The sequence below is a fragment of the Oncorhynchus clarkii genome, chromosome 29 (assembly GCF_045791955.1).
Source record: "Oncorhynchus clarkii lewisi isolate Uvic-CL-2024 chromosome 29, UVic_Ocla_1.0, whole genome shotgun sequence".
In the NCBI taxonomy this organism is placed as follows: Eukaryota; Metazoa; Chordata; class Actinopteri; order Salmoniformes; family Salmonidae; genus Oncorhynchus; species Oncorhynchus clarkii.
The window spans coordinates 47,140,173-47,159,639 of record NC_092175.1 but is presented as its reverse complement, the minus strand read 5'-3'; the positions used below and the strand labels follow the sequence as shown (position 1 = coordinate 47,159,639).

At 45.6% G+C, this 19,467-nt stretch overlaps 1 protein-coding gene across 1 annotated transcript in view; it reads left to right on the top strand.

Moving 5' to 3' along the window:
- Positions 1-19,467, top strand: part of LOC139388441 (ribosomal protein S6 kinase-related protein-like) — a 49,607-nt gene that overhangs the window by 18,796 nt on the left and 11,344 nt on the right. Inside the window, exons 3-8 of the mRNA XM_071135102.1 lie at positions 3,873-3,956; positions 6,188-6,256; positions 10,277-10,346; positions 15,714-15,821; positions 15,983-16,023; positions 17,395-17,422. Coding sequence (XP_070991203.1) covers positions 3,873-3,956; positions 6,188-6,256; positions 10,277-10,346; positions 15,714-15,821; positions 15,983-16,023; positions 17,395-17,422 — 400 coding nt within the window. The remainder of the gene's footprint in view (positions 1-3,872; positions 3,957-6,187; positions 6,257-10,276; positions 10,347-15,713; positions 15,822-15,982; positions 16,024-17,394; positions 17,423-19,467) is intronic.

The following is a 19,467-nucleotide window of genomic DNA, read 5'->3' as shown; positions in this document are numbered from 1 at the left end:
GGCAGTTATTCAGGGTACTGAGATACGGAAATGTAAAAAAGCTTCTATTATGAATCTACCAAGGCAAACCTCAATAACGAAATGATTGAAAACCATTAAATCCATGAATGCGAACACAAACTGGTCTCCTGCTAAAATTGTCCTCAGATTCAATGGATGTGGCAGACAAGAATAAACTGCTTGCCATGTTTAATGAGCATTTTGTTAAAGCTGGGCATTTATTTGACAATGAACTCAATCCTAACATCTCGAATGAGTCTGTGAATGAAATTGCCGCATGCTGGTCTACGGTTCATCTATTTCCTTTTACAGAGATTGAGTTTTCAGAAGTTGTAAAGGCACTCAAATCTATTGATATAAAGAAAGCAGCTGGTCCGGATCAATTAAACCCTTATTTAAACAAACAAAGGGTGCAGAGATCATTGCTGATCCTCACTCATATTGTAACATATCCACCAGGAAGCAGGTGTAGAAGGTAAGGGACCGATACAGATGAACAAACAGGAGAAGTGTACTGAACGTGAGAGAGAACAATACCACCTTCAACACTGTTGACCATGCTCTGCTGTTGACCATGCCCTGTTGTTGGCCTTCAACACTGTTGACCATGCTCTGCTGTCATGCCCTGTTGTTGGCCTTCAACACTGTTGACCACGCCCTGCTGTTGTATAGACTAAAAAAGGTTGGTTTAAGTGTTGATGGGTTGGATTGGTTCCAGAACTACCTTTCTGACAGAACACAGTGTGTAGCTCAGGAGTTTACAAGGCTTACAAAAGGAGTTCCCCAGGGCTCCATTTTAGGTCCGATCCTTCTTACACTGTATATGAATGATAAAGGGAAGCCTGTCGACTCTGCAAATCTCCATCTGTATGCCGATGACACAATTATTGATTCTAGCGCGTCTAATATTGATAAGGCTTTTCAGGACTTACAGTTGGCCTTTGATGTTATTCAAAGGCAGCTTATTTGGAAATTGAAAACAAAATGTAATAGTTTTCTCTTCTCTGGAAGTAGACAGATGGAGTCAATTGCAGATTTTAACTATAAATGGCCAGCTGTCACGCCCTGGCCATAGAGAGGCTTTTATTCTCTATTTTGGTGATTAGGTTGGGCATTCTAGTTTCTTTATTTCTATGTTTTCTGTCTATCGTTGTCTCTGATTAAGAATCATACTTAGGCAGCTTTTTCCCACCTGTGGTTTGTGGGTAGTTGTTTTCTGTTTTGTGTTTCTGCACCAGACAGAACTGTTTTGTTCCACTTTGTTTGTTTTGTTTCAGTGTTCAGTTTGAATAAATAATCATGAACACGTACCACGCTGCGCTGCGGTCCTCTTCTTCAGACGAGCGTTACACCAGCAAATTGATAGGGTGACCTCCTATAAGTATCTCGGGATTTGGTTAGATGGCTTGGGCATCTGGTGACTACAGTTCATCCATCTAATGCCCTGGGCGTTGTGCCTAAAAACAGACCTTAGCCGTGGTATATTGGCCATATACCACACCTCCTCTGGCCTTATTGCTTAATTATAAAACCATGATATCTTGAACGTCATTGTTATGTAGTAATATGCACGGGTGTGATCGTTGTATGAATGAATCACAAGCCTAACCCTAATGCGGTATTATCTTCACAGTAAAACGCCACTATTATGGCTATTAATCATTCTTAAACAGTCAGTAAAATAGATTATTTAGCTATCCTAAAGAATCGTAGCCTGTATCACCAAGCAATATGACCGTAGGATTATTCTTCTGGTTCATTCATGAACAGGTGGTGAGGAGATCCATTCTGTTACTTGTTATTCGTGTCAGTTGGAACACTGAATACCCAGCACTAGTTGCTCACGCTGCTTTGGTGGCTAGAGTGGTAACAGACGTGCTCGATGGAATGCGTTATCACGTGATGTTGCCAGGTCGGCAGCTGCCTTTGGATTAGGACCTCTGTTAGGAAACAGCCACAGTCATTAGCCCGTCCTGGCGAGGGTGGAGCCACTGGGCAGCACAATGCAACGCACCCTGGACTGAACAGGCAAATAGGAGAACATGTGGTGGACCCTCTGTTAAATTACACATTTATTGAGGTAGAAATATGATCAATGGCTCGTTGGAGAGAGAAGATAACCTCCCGCCAGTATTGTAATCTGACATGTATGACAGACGTTTTCACCATCTAGAAGTTGTATTTCTATGAACTGCCACTGTAGCGAGAGAGACCTTTACCACACAGTTCTACGTCGTCCCATTAGTTTTCATTACAGCCTGGATATTAATGCCAACAGTCTCTACAGTCCCATTAGTTTTCATTACAGCCTGGATATTAATGCCAACACAGTCTCTACAGTCTCATTAGTTTTCATTACAGCCTGGATATTAATGCCAACAGTCTCTACAGTCCCATTAGTTTTCATTACAGCCTGGATATTAATGCCAACAGTCTCTACAGTCCCATTAGTTTTCATTACAGCCTGGATATTAATGCCAACAGTCTCTACAGTCTCATTAGTTTTCATTACAGCCTGGATATTAATGCCAACACAGTCTCTACAGTCTCATTAGTTTTCATTACAGCCTGGATATTAATGCCAACAGTCTCTACAGTCGCATTAGTTTTCATTACAGCCTGGATATTAATGCCAACACAGTCTCATTAGTTTTCATTACAGCCTGAGTATTAATGCCAACAGTCTCTACAGTCCCATTAGTTTTCATTACAGCCTGGATATTAATGCCAACACAGTCTCTACAGTCCCATTAGTTTTCATTACAGCCTGGATATTAATGCCTACAGTCCCATTAGTTTTCATTACAGCCTGGATATTAATGCCAGCACAGTCTCTACAGTCCCATTAGTTGTCATTACAGCCTGGATATTAATGCCAACACAGTCTCTACAGTCCCATTAGTTTTCATTACAGCCTGGATATTAATGCCAACAGTCTCTACAGTCTCATTAGTTTTCATTACAGCCTGGATATTAATGCCAACACAGTCTCATTAGTTTTCATTACAGCCTGGATATTAATGCCAACACAGTCTCTACAGTCCCATTAGTTTTCATTACAGCCTGGATATTAATGCCAACAGTCTCTACAGTCTCATTAGTTTTCATTACAGCCTGGATATTAATGCCAACACAGTCTCATTAGTTTTCATTACAGCCTGTATATTAATGCCAACAGTCTCTACAGTCCCATTAGTTTTCATTACAGCCTGGATATTAATGCCAACAGTCTCTACAGTCTCATTAGTTTTCATTACAGCCTGGATATTAATGCCAACACAGTCTCATTAGTTTTCATTACAGCCTGGATATTAATGCCAACAGTCTCTACAGTCCCATTAGTTGTCATTGTGTACGGATATTAATGCCAACAGTCTCTACAGTCCCATTAGAGTATCTACAGTCCCATTAGTTGTCATTGTGGAACGGCGTTAGTCAACACTGTGTTGTTTTGGTCCAGGCTCACAGTCGTTTGGATTGTAAACTAAGGCCAAGCGTTGACAGCTTCACTCGCTAGCTGTGTTGGTGACATCAAAGGCAAACTGAGGTGTCGTTTAACTGTTGTTCGCACATCGGTAGATTTTTACTCGTTTTGAGAACATAAATGCTTCAAAATTCACAAACAGTGAATTTCTCATTAGAACAAAACGTATAAGATCTCCTAAGACTGTGTTTACCACAGACCTTATTTTCGGGCCTTTACCCAGAAACCCCCCCCCCAAAATCCCCATGAATTCCTCATAGCCGTTGCCAAACGAGCCGTGGCAGAGTCCCTCCAAAACAGAGGCCATTACTATTTCTCTCTATTGAAACCAGACCCTAGACACTGTAGGGTTTTGGAGACTCTTCCCACCTCCTCTCTCTTGTTCCAGGTGTTGGGATATATCGCCAAAGGATCCTTTGGTCCCATTCTAAAGGTGAAGGACAAGGCCAAGCAGAAAACCTACGCTGTTAAGGTAACCCTCCAATAGCACTTTACACTAGCATTCATATCAAATACACTACAGACCAAAAGTATGTGGACACCTGTATATCAAACATCTCATTCCAAAATCATGGGCATTAACATGGAGTTGGTCCCCCCTTTGCTGCTATAACAGCCTCCACTCTTCTGGGAAGGCTTTCCACTAGATGTTGGAACATTGCTACTATAACAGCCTCCACTCTTCTGGGAAGGCTTTCCACTAGATGTTGGAACATTGCTGCTATAACAGCCTCCTCTTTTCTGGGAAGGCTTTCCACTAGATTTTGGAACATTGCTGTCGGGACTTGCGTCCATTCATCCAGAAGAGCATTAGTGAGGTCGGGCGATTAGGACTGGCTCGCAGTCAGCGTTCAAATTCATCCCAAAGGTGTTTGATGGGGTTGAGGTCAGGGCTCTGTGCAGACCAGTCAAGTTCTTCCACACCGATCTCGACAAATATTTTCTATATTTTTTTATTTTACCTTTATTTAACTAGGCAAGTCAGTTAACTTCTTGCTCCTACTTGAGACGCAGATGTCTCAAGTAGACACCTGGAAATGCAAATGCGCTACGCTAAATGCTAAATGTACTCGTTAAAACTCAAACGTTCATCAAAATTCACATGCAGGATATTGAATTAAATCTACACTCGTTGTGAACCTAGCCAAAAAGTCAGATTTTTAAAATGCTTTTCGGCGAAAGCATGAGAAGCTATTATCTGATAGCATGCAACACCCCAAAATGCTTGAATGCGACGTAAACAAAGATTTAGCTTAGCCGGCGCTACACAAAACGCAGAAATAAAATATAAAACATTCATTACCTTTGACGAGCTTCTTTCTTGGCACTCCTATATGCCCCATAAACATCACTATTGGGTCTTTTTTTCGTTTAAATCGGTCCATATATACCCAAAATAGCTTTCTATGGAAGCTGTGTGATTCAGAAAAAATCATTGTTTTAAAACGCTGCGTCATTTTTTTAAATTAAAAAAGTCGACGAAAAACTTTCACAAAACACTTCGAAATACTTTTGTAATCCAACTTTAGGTATTAGTAAACGTTTATAATCTATCAAAATGATTACAGGGCGATGTGTATTCAATAGCTCCTCGTCTTCAAATCAATGGCTGCCAATGTGCACATTCAAAACATCCTGGTGGAGACCGGAAGAAATTGAATCCAGTTAGTTGGATTTACTAAGAAAAAAGTCCCTGGAAAATGACGACAATGGTGTGGAATCTGTAGGAATTGCATGCAGGTCCATAATTAATTTTGTGCCCTTTTAACAACCCATGAAAGTGACGCATGGAAATAATTTTTAGCTTTCAGAGAGCAGTTTTTCTTGCGCTTTTCGATGAAACACACAATCTGTTATAGTCACAGCCGTGATTTAACCAGTTTTAGAAACTTCAGAGTGTTTTCTATCCACACATACTAATCATATGCATATACTATATTCCTGGCATGAGTAGCAGGACGCTGAAAAGTTGCGCGATTTTTAATAGAATGTTCGAAAAAGGAAGGGGTAGACTTAAGAGGTTTTAAGAACAAATTCTTATTTTCAATGACGGCCTAGGAACAGTGGGTTAACTGCCTGTTCAGGGGCAGAACGACAGATTTATACCTTGTCAGCTCGGGGGTTTGAACTTGCTTTGTCATGCTGAAACAGGAAAGGGCCTTCCCCAAACTGTTGCCACAAAGTTGGAAGCACAAAATAGAATAAAATAGTAATTGTATGCTGTAGTGTTAAGATTTCCCTTCACTGGAACTAAGAGGCCTGAACCATGAAAAACAGCCCCAGACCATTATTCCTTCTCCACCAAACTTTACAGTTGGCACTATGAATTGGGGCAGGTAGCGTTCTCCTGGCATCTGCCAAACCCCGATTAGTCCGTCAGACTAAGGTGGCATCCTATGCTGGTGCCTCGTTGAAAGTCACTGAGCTCTTCAATAAGGCCATTTTACTGCCAATGTTTGTCTACGGAGATTGCATGGATGTGTGCTCGATTTTATACACCTGTCAGCAACAGGTGTGGCTGAAATAGCAGAATCCACTAATTTTAAGGGGTGTCCACATACTTTTGTATATAAATAAACTAGCTGAATGGAAGATAACTGGACTGTCTATGAGAAGAATTGCTGTGTACTACATGTTAATGTCATCCCATGCTCACATCATCTGTGTGTGTGTGTGTGTGTCTGTGTCTGTGTGTGTTCTCAGGTAATCCCTAAGTCAGAGATCCTGAGGCTGGGCGTTCTGGAACAGTCTAAAGAAGAAGTTATAGTACAGGTGAGAGAGAGAGAGGTCGTGCTCTACAGGTGGGTCAGAGAGAGGGAGAGAGGTCGTGCTGTACAGCTGGGTCAGAGAGAGAGCGAGAGAGAGAGGTCGTGCTCTACAGGTGGGTCAGAGAGAGAGAGAGAGGTTGTGCTCTACAGGTGGGTCAGAGAGAGAGAGAGAGGTTATGCTGTACAGGTGGGTCAGAGAGAGAGAGAGAGAGGTCGTGCTCTACAGGTGGGTCAGAGAGAGAGAGGTCGTGCTCTACAGGTGGGTCAGAGAGAGAGAGGTCGTGCTCTACAGGTGGGTCAGAGAGAGAGAGGTCGTGCTGTACAGGTGGGTCAGAGAGAGAGAGGTTGTGCTGTACAGGTGGGTCAGAGAGAGAGAGGTCGTGCTGTACAGGTGGGTCAGAGAGAGAGAGGACGTGCTGTACAGGTGGGTCAGAGAGAGAGAGGTCGTACTGTACAGGTGGGTCAGAGAGAGAGAGGACGCGCTCTACAGGTGGGTCAGAGAGAGAGAGAGAGGTCATGCTCTACAGGTGGGTCAGAGAGAGAGAGGACATGCTCTACAGGTGGGTCAGAGAGAGAGAGAGAGAGAGGTCATGCTCTACAGGTGGGTCAGAGAGAGAGAGAGAGAGGTCATGCTCTACAGGTGGGTCAGAGAGAGAGAGGACGTGCTGTACAGGTGGGTCAGAGAGAGAGAGAGAGAGTGAGGTCATGCTCTACAGGTGGGTCAGACGGATGCTGTACATGTGTTGTAGAGTGCTGTCTGTACTTGTTGCACTAGCCGTTACTAGTTATACACACTGTATACTGGTTTAGACAGGGTCGTGACTAGCTATACACACTGTTATAGTGGTTTAGACAGGGTCGTGGGTCGTTACTAGTTATACACATTTATAATGATTTAGACAGGGTCGTGGGTCCTGACTAGCTATACACACTGTTATAGTGGTTTAGACAGGGTCGTGACTAGCTATACACACTGTTATAGTGGTTTAGACAGGGTCGTGGGTCGTTACTAGTTATACACATTTATAATGGTTTAGACAGGGTCGTGGGTCGTGACTAGCTATACACACTGTTATAGTGGTTTAGACAGGGTCGTGACTAGCTATACACACTGTTATAGTGGTTTAGACAGGGTTGTGGGTCGTGACTAGCTATACACTCTGTTATAGTGGTTTAGACAGGGTCGTGACTAGCTATTCACACTGTTATAGTGGTTTAGACAGGGTCGGGACTAGCTATACACACTGTTATAGTGGTTTAGACAGGGTCGTGACTAGCTATTCACACTGTTATAGTGGTTTAGACAGGGTCGTGTCTAGCTATACACACTGTTATAGTGGTTTAGACAGGGTCGTGACTAGCTATTCACACTGTTATAGTGGTTTAGACAGGGTCGGGACTAGCTATACACTCTGTTATAGTGGTTTAGACAGGGTCGTGACTAGCTATTCACACTGTTATAGTGGTTTAGACAGGGTCGTGTCTAGCTATACACTCTGTTATAGTGGTTTAGACAGGGTCGTGACTAGCTATTCACACTGTTATAGTGGTTTAGACAGGGTCGGGACTAGCTATACACACTGTTATAGTGGTTTAGGCAGGGTCGTGACTAGCTATACACACTGTTATAGTAGTTTAGACAGGGTCGTGGGTCGTGACTAGCTATACACACTGTTATAGTGGTTTAGACAGGGTCGTGACTAGCTATACACTCTGTTATAGTGGTTTAGACAGGGTCGTGACTAGCTATACACACTGTATACTGGTTTAGACAGGGTTGTGTCTAGCTATACACACTGTTATAGTGGTTTAGACAGGGTCGTGGGTCGTGAATAGCTAGCTATACACACTGTTATAGTGGTTTAGACAGGGTCATGACTATCTATACACACTGTTATAGTAGTTTAGACAGGGTCGATACTAGCTATACACACTGTATACTGGTTTAGACAATGTCGTGGGTCGTGACTAGCTATACACTCTGTTGTAGTGGTTTAGACAGGGTCGTGACTAGCTATACACACTGTTATAGTGTTTTAGACAGGGTCGTGACTAGCTATACACACTGTTATAGTGGTTTAGACAGGGTTGTTACTAGCTATACACACTGTTATAGTGTTTTAGACAGGGTCGTGACTATCTATACACACTGTTATAGTAGTTTAGACAGGGTCGTTACTAGCTATACACACTGTATACTGGTTTAGACAGGGTCGTGGGTCGTGACTAGCTATACACTCTGTCATAGTGGTTTAGACAGGGTCGTGACTAGCTATTCACACTGTTATAGTGGTTTAGACAGGGTCGTGTCTAGCTATACACACTGTTATAGTGGTTTAGACAGGGTTGTTACTAGCTATACACGCTGTTATAGTGGTTTAGACAGGGTTGTGACTAGCTATACACACTGTTATAGTGGTTTAGACAGGGTTGTTACTAGCTATACACACTGTTATAGTGTTTTAGACAGGGCCGTGGCTAGGTATACAGACTGTTATACTGCTGATACTCGCTGTTTATTATCTATACATAGTCACTTTACCCCTACCTACATGTACAAAGTACCTCGACCTGTCAAGGCTCAAGTAGCAGTACGTGATTCCGAGCGTTATCAGTTGGTTTCGGGTTTTCGTCATTGATTATTTGGACGAGTCAGGATTGGTGAAAGGAGGTGCTTAAACTGGGGCGGTGATTTCAACCCCGTGTGTGGATGATAAACGCTTTCTACTAGATTCCACAGCCACAAAGTCAGAATTGGCTGCATTGTAACGTTCGTCGTCCTCGTCTGAGGAGGAGTAGGAGAGATCGGACCAACATGCAGCGTGGTGCGTGTCCATGTTAATTTATTCAACAGAACACTAAACAAAATAACAACGGAGAAACGAAACAGTTCTGAAAGGTGACAGACACTAAACAGAAAACATTGACCCACAAAACACAGGTGGGAAAAGGCTACCTAAATATGATTCTCAATCAGAGACAACGAACGACACCTGCCTCTGATTGAGAACCATACCAGGCCAAACCCATAAACACAACCTAGAAAAACGAACATAGACTGCCCACCCCAACTCACGCCCTGACCATACTAACACAAAGACAAAACAAAGGAACTAAGATCAGAACGTGAATATTTTTTTGCTTTTTGTTATTTGTTCATGATAAACACGGGTGAAACACACAGTAGAGGTGTTGTTCATGATAAACACGGGTGAAACACACAGTGGAGGTGTTGTTCATGATAAACACGGGTGAAACACACAGTAGAGGTGTTGTTCATGATAAACACGGGTGAAACACACAGTAGAGGTGTTGTTCATGATAAACACGGGTGAAACACACAGTAGAGGTGTTGTTCATGATAAACACGGGTGAAACACACAGTAGAGGTGTTGTTCATGATAAACACGGGTGAAACACACAGTAGAGGTGTTGTTCATGATAAACACGGGTGAAACACACAGTAGAGGTGTTGTTCATGATAAACACGGGTGAAACACACAGTAGAGGTGTTGTTCATGATAAACACGGGTGAAACACACAGTAGAGGTGTTGTTCATGATAAACACGGGTGAAACACACAGTAGAGGTGTTGTTCATGATAAACACAGTGGAGGTGTTGTTCATGATAAACACAGTAGAGGTGTTGTTCATGATAAACACAGTAGAGGTGTTGTTCATGATAAACACGGTAGAGGTGTTGTTCATGATAAACACGGTAGAGGTGTTGTTCATGATAAACACGGTAGAGGTGTTGTTCATGATAAACATAGTAGAGGTGTTGTTCATGATAAACACAGTAGAGGTGTTGTTCATGATAAACACGGGTGAAATTAGCAGAAGGAGCACTTTTGACCAAGACTTTCCTTTTGAGAGGGAAACTTTGCTTCCTTCCTTCGCACAACGGTAATCACAATTGTTAGCAACATTTCCCCCCAGAAATAAAACAGGAAATGACAAACTTTCTCGAGAATTTTACTTCACCGAGATTACTCTTAGGCTGACCTGTGACCTTTGTCCTCAGCGTCAGGTGCGTCACCCGTTCGTCCACGACCTTCAGGACTGCTGGCAGACACAGAGACACCTCTACATTAGTGAGTCACACAGGAAGCATCCAGACCTGAACCCCTATAGAACCCTAATGCTCCCAACCCTAAAACCAACCTCACTGTGTCCTTACTCAGACACAGATACACCTCTATATTAGTCACATAGAAACGCCCTAGACCCTACAACCCACTGTCCCACTGCCTCATTATCCCACTGCCCCCCTGCCGTTATCCTCATTATCCCACTGCCCTTAACCTCATTATCCCACTGCCCTTATCCTCATTATCCCACTGCCCCCTGCCCTTATACTCATTATCCCACTGCCCTTAACCTCATTATCCCACTGCCCCCTGCCGTTAACCTCATTATCCCGCTGCCCTTAACCTCATTATCCCACTGCCCCCTGCCGTTAACCTCATTATCCCGCTGCCCTTAACCTCATTATCCCACTACCCCCTGTCGTTATTCTCATTATCCCACTGTCCCACTGCCATTAACCTCATTATCCCACTGCCCCCTGCCGTTATCCTCATTATCCCACTGCCCTTAACCTCATTATCCCACTGCCCTTATCCTCATTATCCCACTGCCCCCTGCCCTTATCCTCATTATCCCGCTGCCCTTAACCTCATTATCCCACTACCCCCTGTCGTTATCCTCATTATCCCACTGTCCCACTGCCCTTAACCTCATTATCCTACTGCCCCCTGCCTTTATCCTCGTTATCCCACTGCCCTTAACCTCATTATCCCACTGCCCCCTGCCGTTATCCTCATTATCCCACTGCCCTTAACCTCATTATCCCACTGCCCCCTGCCGTTATCCTCATTATCCCACTGCCCTTAACCTCATTGTCCCACTGCCCTTATCCTCATTATCCCACTGTCCCACTGCCCTTAACCTCATTATCCCACTGCCCCACTGCCCTTAACCTCATTATCCCACTGCCCCACTGCCGTTATCCTCATTATCCCACTGCCCCTCTGCCCTTAACCTCATTATCCTGCTGCCCTTAACCTCATTATCCCACTGCCCTTAACCTCATTATCCCACTGCCCTTAACCTCATTATCCCACTGCCCCACTGCCGTTAGCCTCATTATCCCACTGCCCTTAACCTCATTACCCCACTGCCCTTAACCTCATTATCCCACTGCCCCACTGCCGTTATCTTCATTATCCCACTGCCCTTATCCTCATTATTCCACTGCCCCGCTGCTGTTATCCTCATTATCCCACTGCCCTTATCCTCATTATCCCACTGCCCCGCTGCTGTTAACCTCATTGTCCCACTGCCCTTATCCTCATTATTCCACTGCCCCGCTGCCGTTACCCTCATTATCCCACTGCCCTTAACCTCATTATCCCACTTCCCCACTACCCTTAACCTCATTATCCCACTGCCCTTAACCTCATTATCCTACTGTCCTTAACCTCATTATCCAACAGTTCCACTGCCCTTAGCCTCATTATCCCACTGTCCCACTGCCCTTAGCCTCATTATCTCACTATCTCATTATCTCACTGCCCCACTGTCCCTACCCAGACACAGAGACATCTCACATAGAAACCTAAACTCACCCCTCACTCCCCACCAATAACAGACCACACCTGGGAGGTCTTTCCCCCAGCCCAGCTCTAATCCCTCACCCGGAGTCCGTCCCAACATTTAACCCTTCACCTTAAAAACCGTTGCTTGGACACGTTAATGCTCCTGTCTGGTTCCTCTCTAGTTCCCAACCTGTACCTCTCTAGGTCACATCCTGTTCCTCTCTAGGTCACATCCTGTTCCTCTCTAGTTCCCATCCTGTTACTCTCTAGGTCACATCCTGTTCCTTTCTAGGTCACATCCTGTTCCTCTCTAGTTCCCAACCTGTTCCTCTCTAGTTCCCAACCTGTTCCTCTCTAGGTCACATCCTGTTCCTTTCTAGGTCACATCCTGTTCCTCTCTAGTTCCCAACCTGTTCCTCTCTAGTTCCCATCCTGTTCCTCTCTAGGTCACATCCTTTTCCTTTCTAGGTCTCACCCTGTTCCTCTCTATGTCACATCCTGTTCCTCTCTAGGTATCACCCTGTTCCTCTCTATGTCATATCCTGTTCCTCTCTAGGTATCATCCTGTTCCTCTCCTGTTAGACAGATCACGTCCCAAATGGAACTCTATTCCCTATGGAGTACACTACTATAGACCAGAGCTCTATGGAGTGCACTACTATAGACCAGAGCTCTATGGAGTACACTACTATAGACCAGAGCTCTATGGAGTACACTACTATAGACCAGAGCCCTATGGAGTACACTAGTATAGACCAGAGCCCTATTGAGTACACTACTATAGACCAGAGCCCTATGGAGTACACTACTATAGACCAGAGCCCTATGTAGTACACTACTATAGACCAGAGCCCTATGGAGTACACTACTATAGACCAGAGCCCTATTGAGTACACTAGTATAGACCAGAGCCCTATGGAGTACACTACTATAGACCAGAGCTCTATGGAGTACACTACTATAGACCAGAGCCCTATGGAGTACACTACTATAGACCAGAGCCCTATAAAGTGCACTACTATAGGCCAGAGCCCTATGGAGTACACTACTATAGACCAGAGCCCTATGGAGTACACTACTATAGACCAGAGCCCTATGGAGTACACTACTATAGACCAGAGCCCTATGAAGTGCACTACTATAGACCAGAGCCCTATGGAGTGCACTACTATAGACCAGAGCCCTATGGAGTGCACTACTATAGACCAGAGCCCTATGTAGTACACTACTATAGACCAGAGCCCTATTGAGTACACTACTATAGACCAGAGCCCTATGGAGTACACTACTATAGACCAGAGCCCTATGGAGTACACTACTATAGACCAGAGCCCTATGGAGTGCACTACTATAGACCAGAGCCCTATGGAGTACACTACTATAGACCAGAGCCCTATGAAGTGCACTACTATAGACCAGAGCCCTATGGAGTGCACTACTATAGACCAGAGCCCTATGGAGTGCACTACTATAGACCAGAGCCCTATGGAGTGCACTACTATAGACCAGAGCCCTATGGAGTACACTACTATAGACCAGAGCCCTATGAAGTGCACTACTATAGGCCAGAGCCCTATGAAGTGCACTACTATAGGCCAGAGCCCTATGAAGTGCAATAGACCAGAGCCCTATAAAGTGCACTACTATAGGCCAGAGCCCTATAAAGTGCACTACTATAGGCCAGAGCCCTATAAAGTGCACTACTATAGACCAGAGCCCTATAAAGTGCACTACTATAGGCCAGAGCCCTATAAAGTGCACTACTATAGACCAGAGCCCTATAAAGTGCACTACTATAGGCCAGAGCCCTATGGAGTGCACTACTATAGACCAGAGCCCTATAAAGTGCACTACTATAGGCCAGAGCCCTATGGAGTACACTAGTATAGACCAGAGCCCTATGGAGTACACTACTATAGACCAGAGCCCTATGGAGTACACTACTATAGACCAGAGCCCTATGGAGTACACTACTATAGACCAGAGCCCTATGAAGTACACTACTATAGACCAGAGCCCTATTGAGTACACTAGTATAGACCAGAGCCCTATGGAGTACACTACTATAGACCAGAGCCCTATGGAGTACACTACTATAGACCAGAGCCCTATGGAGTACACTAGTATAGACGAGAGCCCTATGAAGTGCACTACTATAGACCAGAGCCCTATGGAGTACACTACTATAGACCAGAGCCCTATGAAGTACACTACTATAGACCAGAGCCCTATTGAGTACACTACTATAGACCAGAGCCCTATTGAGTACACTACTATAGACCAGAGCCCTATGGAGTACACTACTATAGACCAGAGCCCTATGGAGTACACTAGTATAGACGAGAGCCCTATGAAGTGCACTACTATAGACCAGAGCCCTATGAAGTACACTACTATAGACCAGAGCCCTATGGAGTACACTACTATAGACCAGAGCCCTATGTAGTACACTACTATAGACCAGAGCCCTATGGAGTACACTACTATAGACCAGAGCCCTATGTAGTACACTACTATAGACCAGAGCCCTATGGAGTACACTACTATAGACCAGAGCCCTATGGAGTACACTAGTATAGACCAGAGCCCTATTGAGTACACTACTATAGACCAGAGCCCTATTGAGTACACTACTATAGACCAGAGCCCTATGGAGTACACTACTATAGACCAGAGCCCTATGGAGTACACTACTATAGACCAGAGCCCTATGGAGTACACTACTATAGACCAGAGCCCTATGGAGTACACTACTATAGACCAGAGCCCTATGGAGTGCCATTTGCCCCCATTCTGACTCCATCATTCCTCTTTCCCCCCCTTCTCTCTCCTCACCCCTTCCTCCCCCTTCTGAGTCAGAATGTGATCCTCCCTCCTCTCCCCCTCTCCCCACCCCTTCCTCCCCCTTCTGAGTCAGAATGTGACCCAGATCCTCCCTCCTCTCCCCCTCTCCCCACCCCTTCCTCCCCCTTCTGAGTCAGAATGTGACCCAGATACTCCCTCCTCTCCCTCTCTCCTCACCCCTTCCTCCCCCTTCTGAGTCAGAATGTGATCCTCCCTCCTCTCCCCCTCTCCCCACCCCTTCCTCACCCTTCTGAGTCAGAATGTGACCCAGATACTCCCTCCTCTCCCTCTCTCCTCACCCCTCCCCCCCCCTCTGAGTCAGAATGTGACCCAGATCCTCCCTCCTCTCCCCCTCTCTCACTCCTTCCTCCTCCCTCTGAGTTAGAATGTGACCCAGATCCTCCCTCCTCTCCCCCTCTCTCACTCCTTCCTCCTCCCTCTGAGTCAGAATGTGATCATCCCTCCTCTCCCCCTCTCCTCACCCCTTCCTCCTCCCTCTGAGTCAGAATGTGATCCTCCCTCCTCTCCCTCTCTCCTCACCCCTTCCCCCCCCCTCTGAGTTAGAATGTGACCCAGATCCTCCCTCCTCTCCCCCTCTCTCACTCCTTCCTCCTCCCTCTGAGTCAGAATGTGATCCTCCCTCCTCTCCCCCTCTCCTCCCCCCTTCCTCCTCCCTCTGAGTCAGAATGTGATCCTCCCTCCTCTCCCCCTCTCCCCACCCCTTCCTCCCCCTTCTGAGTCAGAATGTGACCCAGATCCTCCCTCCTCCCCCTCTCTCCCCACCCCTTCCTCCCCCTTCTGAGTCAGAATGTGATCCTCCCTCCTCTCCCCCTCTCCTCACCCCTTCCTCCCCCTTCTGAGTCAGAATGTGATCCTCCCTCCTCTCCCCCTCTCCTCACCCCTTCCTCCCCCTTCTGAGTCAGAATGTGATCCTCCCTCCTCTCCCCCTCTCCTCACCCCCCACTGTGTTTCATCCTAACATGTTGATGCTCTCTCATACTGTGTGTGTCTCTCTAGTGTGTGACTACTGCAGTACCGGGGACTTGTATACATACTGGGTGATGATTGGCCAGTTCAGCGAGGACGCTGTCAGGGTGTTTGCTGCAGAGTTAGGCTGCGCTCTCGGTGAGTACACACACACACACACACACACACACACACACACACACACACACACACACACACACACACACACACATGCACACATACATACATACACACACTTAAACACACACTCATACACACACACACTAGACAGATGCTGACTATGTTGTTTGTCTCCCCAGGGTTCCTCCATGACGTTGGGATCATCCACAGAGATGTGAAGGTAAGAGCTAGAAAGGACATGACATCAGAGCTGTTCCATTCGCCAACCAACTGAACAAAAATAGAAACGCAACATGTAAATCAAATAAGAGATCCCAGAATGTTTCCAGACGCACAAAAAAAAAAGTTTTCTCAAAATGTTTGTGCTTATATTTTTTTTAACATCCCAGTTAGTGAGCATTTTCTCCTTTACCAAGATAATCCATCTACCTGACAGGTGTTGCATATGAAAAAGCTGATTAAACGGCATGATCATTACACAGGTGCACTTTGTGCTGGGGACAATGAAAGGCCACTCTAAAATGTGCAGTTTAGTCACACAATGCCACAGATGTCTCAAGTTTTGCGGGGGATTGCAATTGGCATGCTGACTGCAGGAATGTCCACCAGAGCTGTTTTCTGCCATAAGCATTGTTTTAGAGAATTTGGCAGTACGTCCAACCGGCCTCACAACCACAGACCATGTATAACCAACCACGCCAGCCCAGGACCTCCACATCCAGCTTCTTCAACTTTTGGGATCATCTGAAACCATCCACCATGAAATTGAGGAGTATTTCTGTCTGTAAAAAAGCCCTTTAATGGGGAAAAACTCATTCTGATTGTCTGGGCCTGTCTCCCTAGTGGGTGGGCCTGTCTCCCTAGAGGGTGGGCCTGTCTCCCTAGTGGGTGGGCCTGGCTCCCCAGTGGGTGGGCCTGTCTCTCTAGTGGGTGGGCCTGTCTCCCTAGTGGGTGGGCCTGTCTCCCTAGTGGGTGGGCCTGTCTCCCTAGTGGGTTGGCCTGTCTCCCTAGTGGGTGGGCCTGTCTCCTTAGTGGGTGGGCCTGTCTCCCTAGAGGGTGGGCCCATGCCCTCCCAGACCCACCCATGGCTGTGCTCCTGCCCAGTCATGTGAAATCCATAGATTAGGGCCTAATTAATTATTTTAAATTGACTGATTTCCTCATATGAACTGTAGTAACTCAGTAAAATTGTTGCATGTTTCGTTTATATTTTTGTTCAGTGTATATTATATAATATATATCAGTGGCGCTCAACTGTATTTGCCTCGGGGCCCAAAGAGAACCAGGTTGTCTCATGTAAATTCATTATCATTTTTACACACTTTCTGATTTAAGTTCATACTGAAGAAATTATTTTTTAATTGTGAAAGAATATATAAATAACGTTTGTATTATTTTTTTTACTCAGACACCAGCGACCCATTCATACATTACATGTTTACATCTTTTACTAATGATACATCTATTAGTTGATATCTGTCATCTACATCATATAAAAACATCTCCACTGCGGTTTGACATCTAAATGTGTTTGGATGTGATGTAACCATAGCAACAAATAAACATGTGACCACTGTGTGTTCTACTGTAGATGGAGAACATTCTGCTCACAGATCAAGGTAAACTCACGCTGTGTGTGTGTGTGTGTGTGTCTGTGTCTGTGTCTGTGTGTGTGTGTGTGTGTGTGTGTGTGTGTGTGTGTGTATCTGTGTGTGTGTGTGTGTATCTGTGTGTGTGTGTGTGTGTCAGAGAGAGATTCTCCATTGAGTCTTACCATTCAGGAGTGAAGGCCTAATCTGCTATAATATGTCAGCACTTAAAAGGCATGTACATAAATCTGGTGTATGGTTTACCTCATACGTTGTGTACTGGTATCATTTTAAATTGAGAACAAACACTCAGTGGACAGAGTTTTAGGTACACCAGCCTATACAGGAAAATGGTTACCTCCTACAGACAGTGAGTCACGTGTCTTGCTATATAAATGGAGACATGGGAGACATGGAGACATGGAGACATGGGAGACATGGAGACATGGGAGACATGGAGAAATGGAGACATGGGAGACATGGAGACATGGAGAAATGGAGACATGGAGACATGGGAGACATGGAGACATGGGAGAAATGGAGACATGGAGAAATGGAGACATGGGAGAAATGGAGACATGGGAGAAATGGAGACATGGGAGACATGGAGACATGGAGAGAAATGGAGACATGGGAGACATGGAGACATGGGAAACATGGAGAAATGGGAGACATGGGGACATGGAGAAATGGGGACATGGAGACATGGGGACATGGGAGACATGGAGAAATGGAGACATGGGAGAAATGGAGACATGGGAGAAATGAAGACATGGGAGAAATGGAGACATGGGAGACATGGAGAGAAATGGAGACATGGAGACATGGGAGACATGGAGACATGGGAAACATGGAGAAATGGAGAAATGGGGACATGGAGACATGGGGACATGGAGACATGGGGACATTGGAGACATGGAGACATGGGAGAAATGGAGACATGGAGACATGGGAGACATGGAGACATGGAGACATGGAGACATGGAGACATGGGAGAAATGGAGACATGGAGAAATGGAGACATGGGAGACATGGAGACATGGGAGACATGGAGACATGGGAGACATGGGAGACATGGAGACATGGAGAGAAATGGAGACATGGGAGACATGGAGACATGGGAAACATGGAGACATGGGAGACATGGGGACATGGAGAAATGGGGACATGGAGACATGGGGACATGGAGACATGGAGAAATGGAGACATGGGAGAAATGGAGACATGGAGACATGGGAGAAATGGAGACATGGGAGAAATGGAGACATGAGAGACATGGAGACATGGAGAGAAATGGAGACATGGAGACATGGGAGACATGGAGACATGGGAAACATGTAGAAATGGAGAAATGGAGACATGGGGACATGGAGACATGGGGACATGGAAACATGGAGACATGGAGAAATGGAGACATGGGAGAAATGGAGACATGGGAGACATGGAGAAATGGGAGACATGGAGACATGGGAGACATGGAGAAATTGAGACATGGGGACATGGAGACATGGGAGAAATGGGGACATGGGGACATGGAGACATGGGAGAAATGGAGACATGGGGACATGGTGAAATGGGGACATGGAGAAATGGGAGACATGGAGACATGGAGACATGGAGACATGGAGAAATGGAGACATGGGAGACATGGGAGACATGGAGAAATGGAGACATGGGAGAAATGGAGACATGGGGACATGGAGACATGGGGACATGGAGACATGGGAGACATGGGGACATGGAGACATGGGGACATGGAGACATGGGAGACATGGAGACACGGGAGAAATGGAGACATGGGAGAAATGGAGACATGGGGACATAGGAGACATGGGGACTGGGAGACATGGAGACATGGAGACATGGGGACATGGAGACATGGGAGATATGGAGACATGGGGACATGGGAGAAATTGAGACATGGGGACATGGAGAAATGGAGACATGGGAGACATGGGGACATGGGGACATGGAGACATGGGAGACATGGAGACATGGGAGAAATGGAGACATGGGGACATGGAGAAATGGAGACATGGGAGACATGGAGACATGGGGACATGGAGACATGGGGA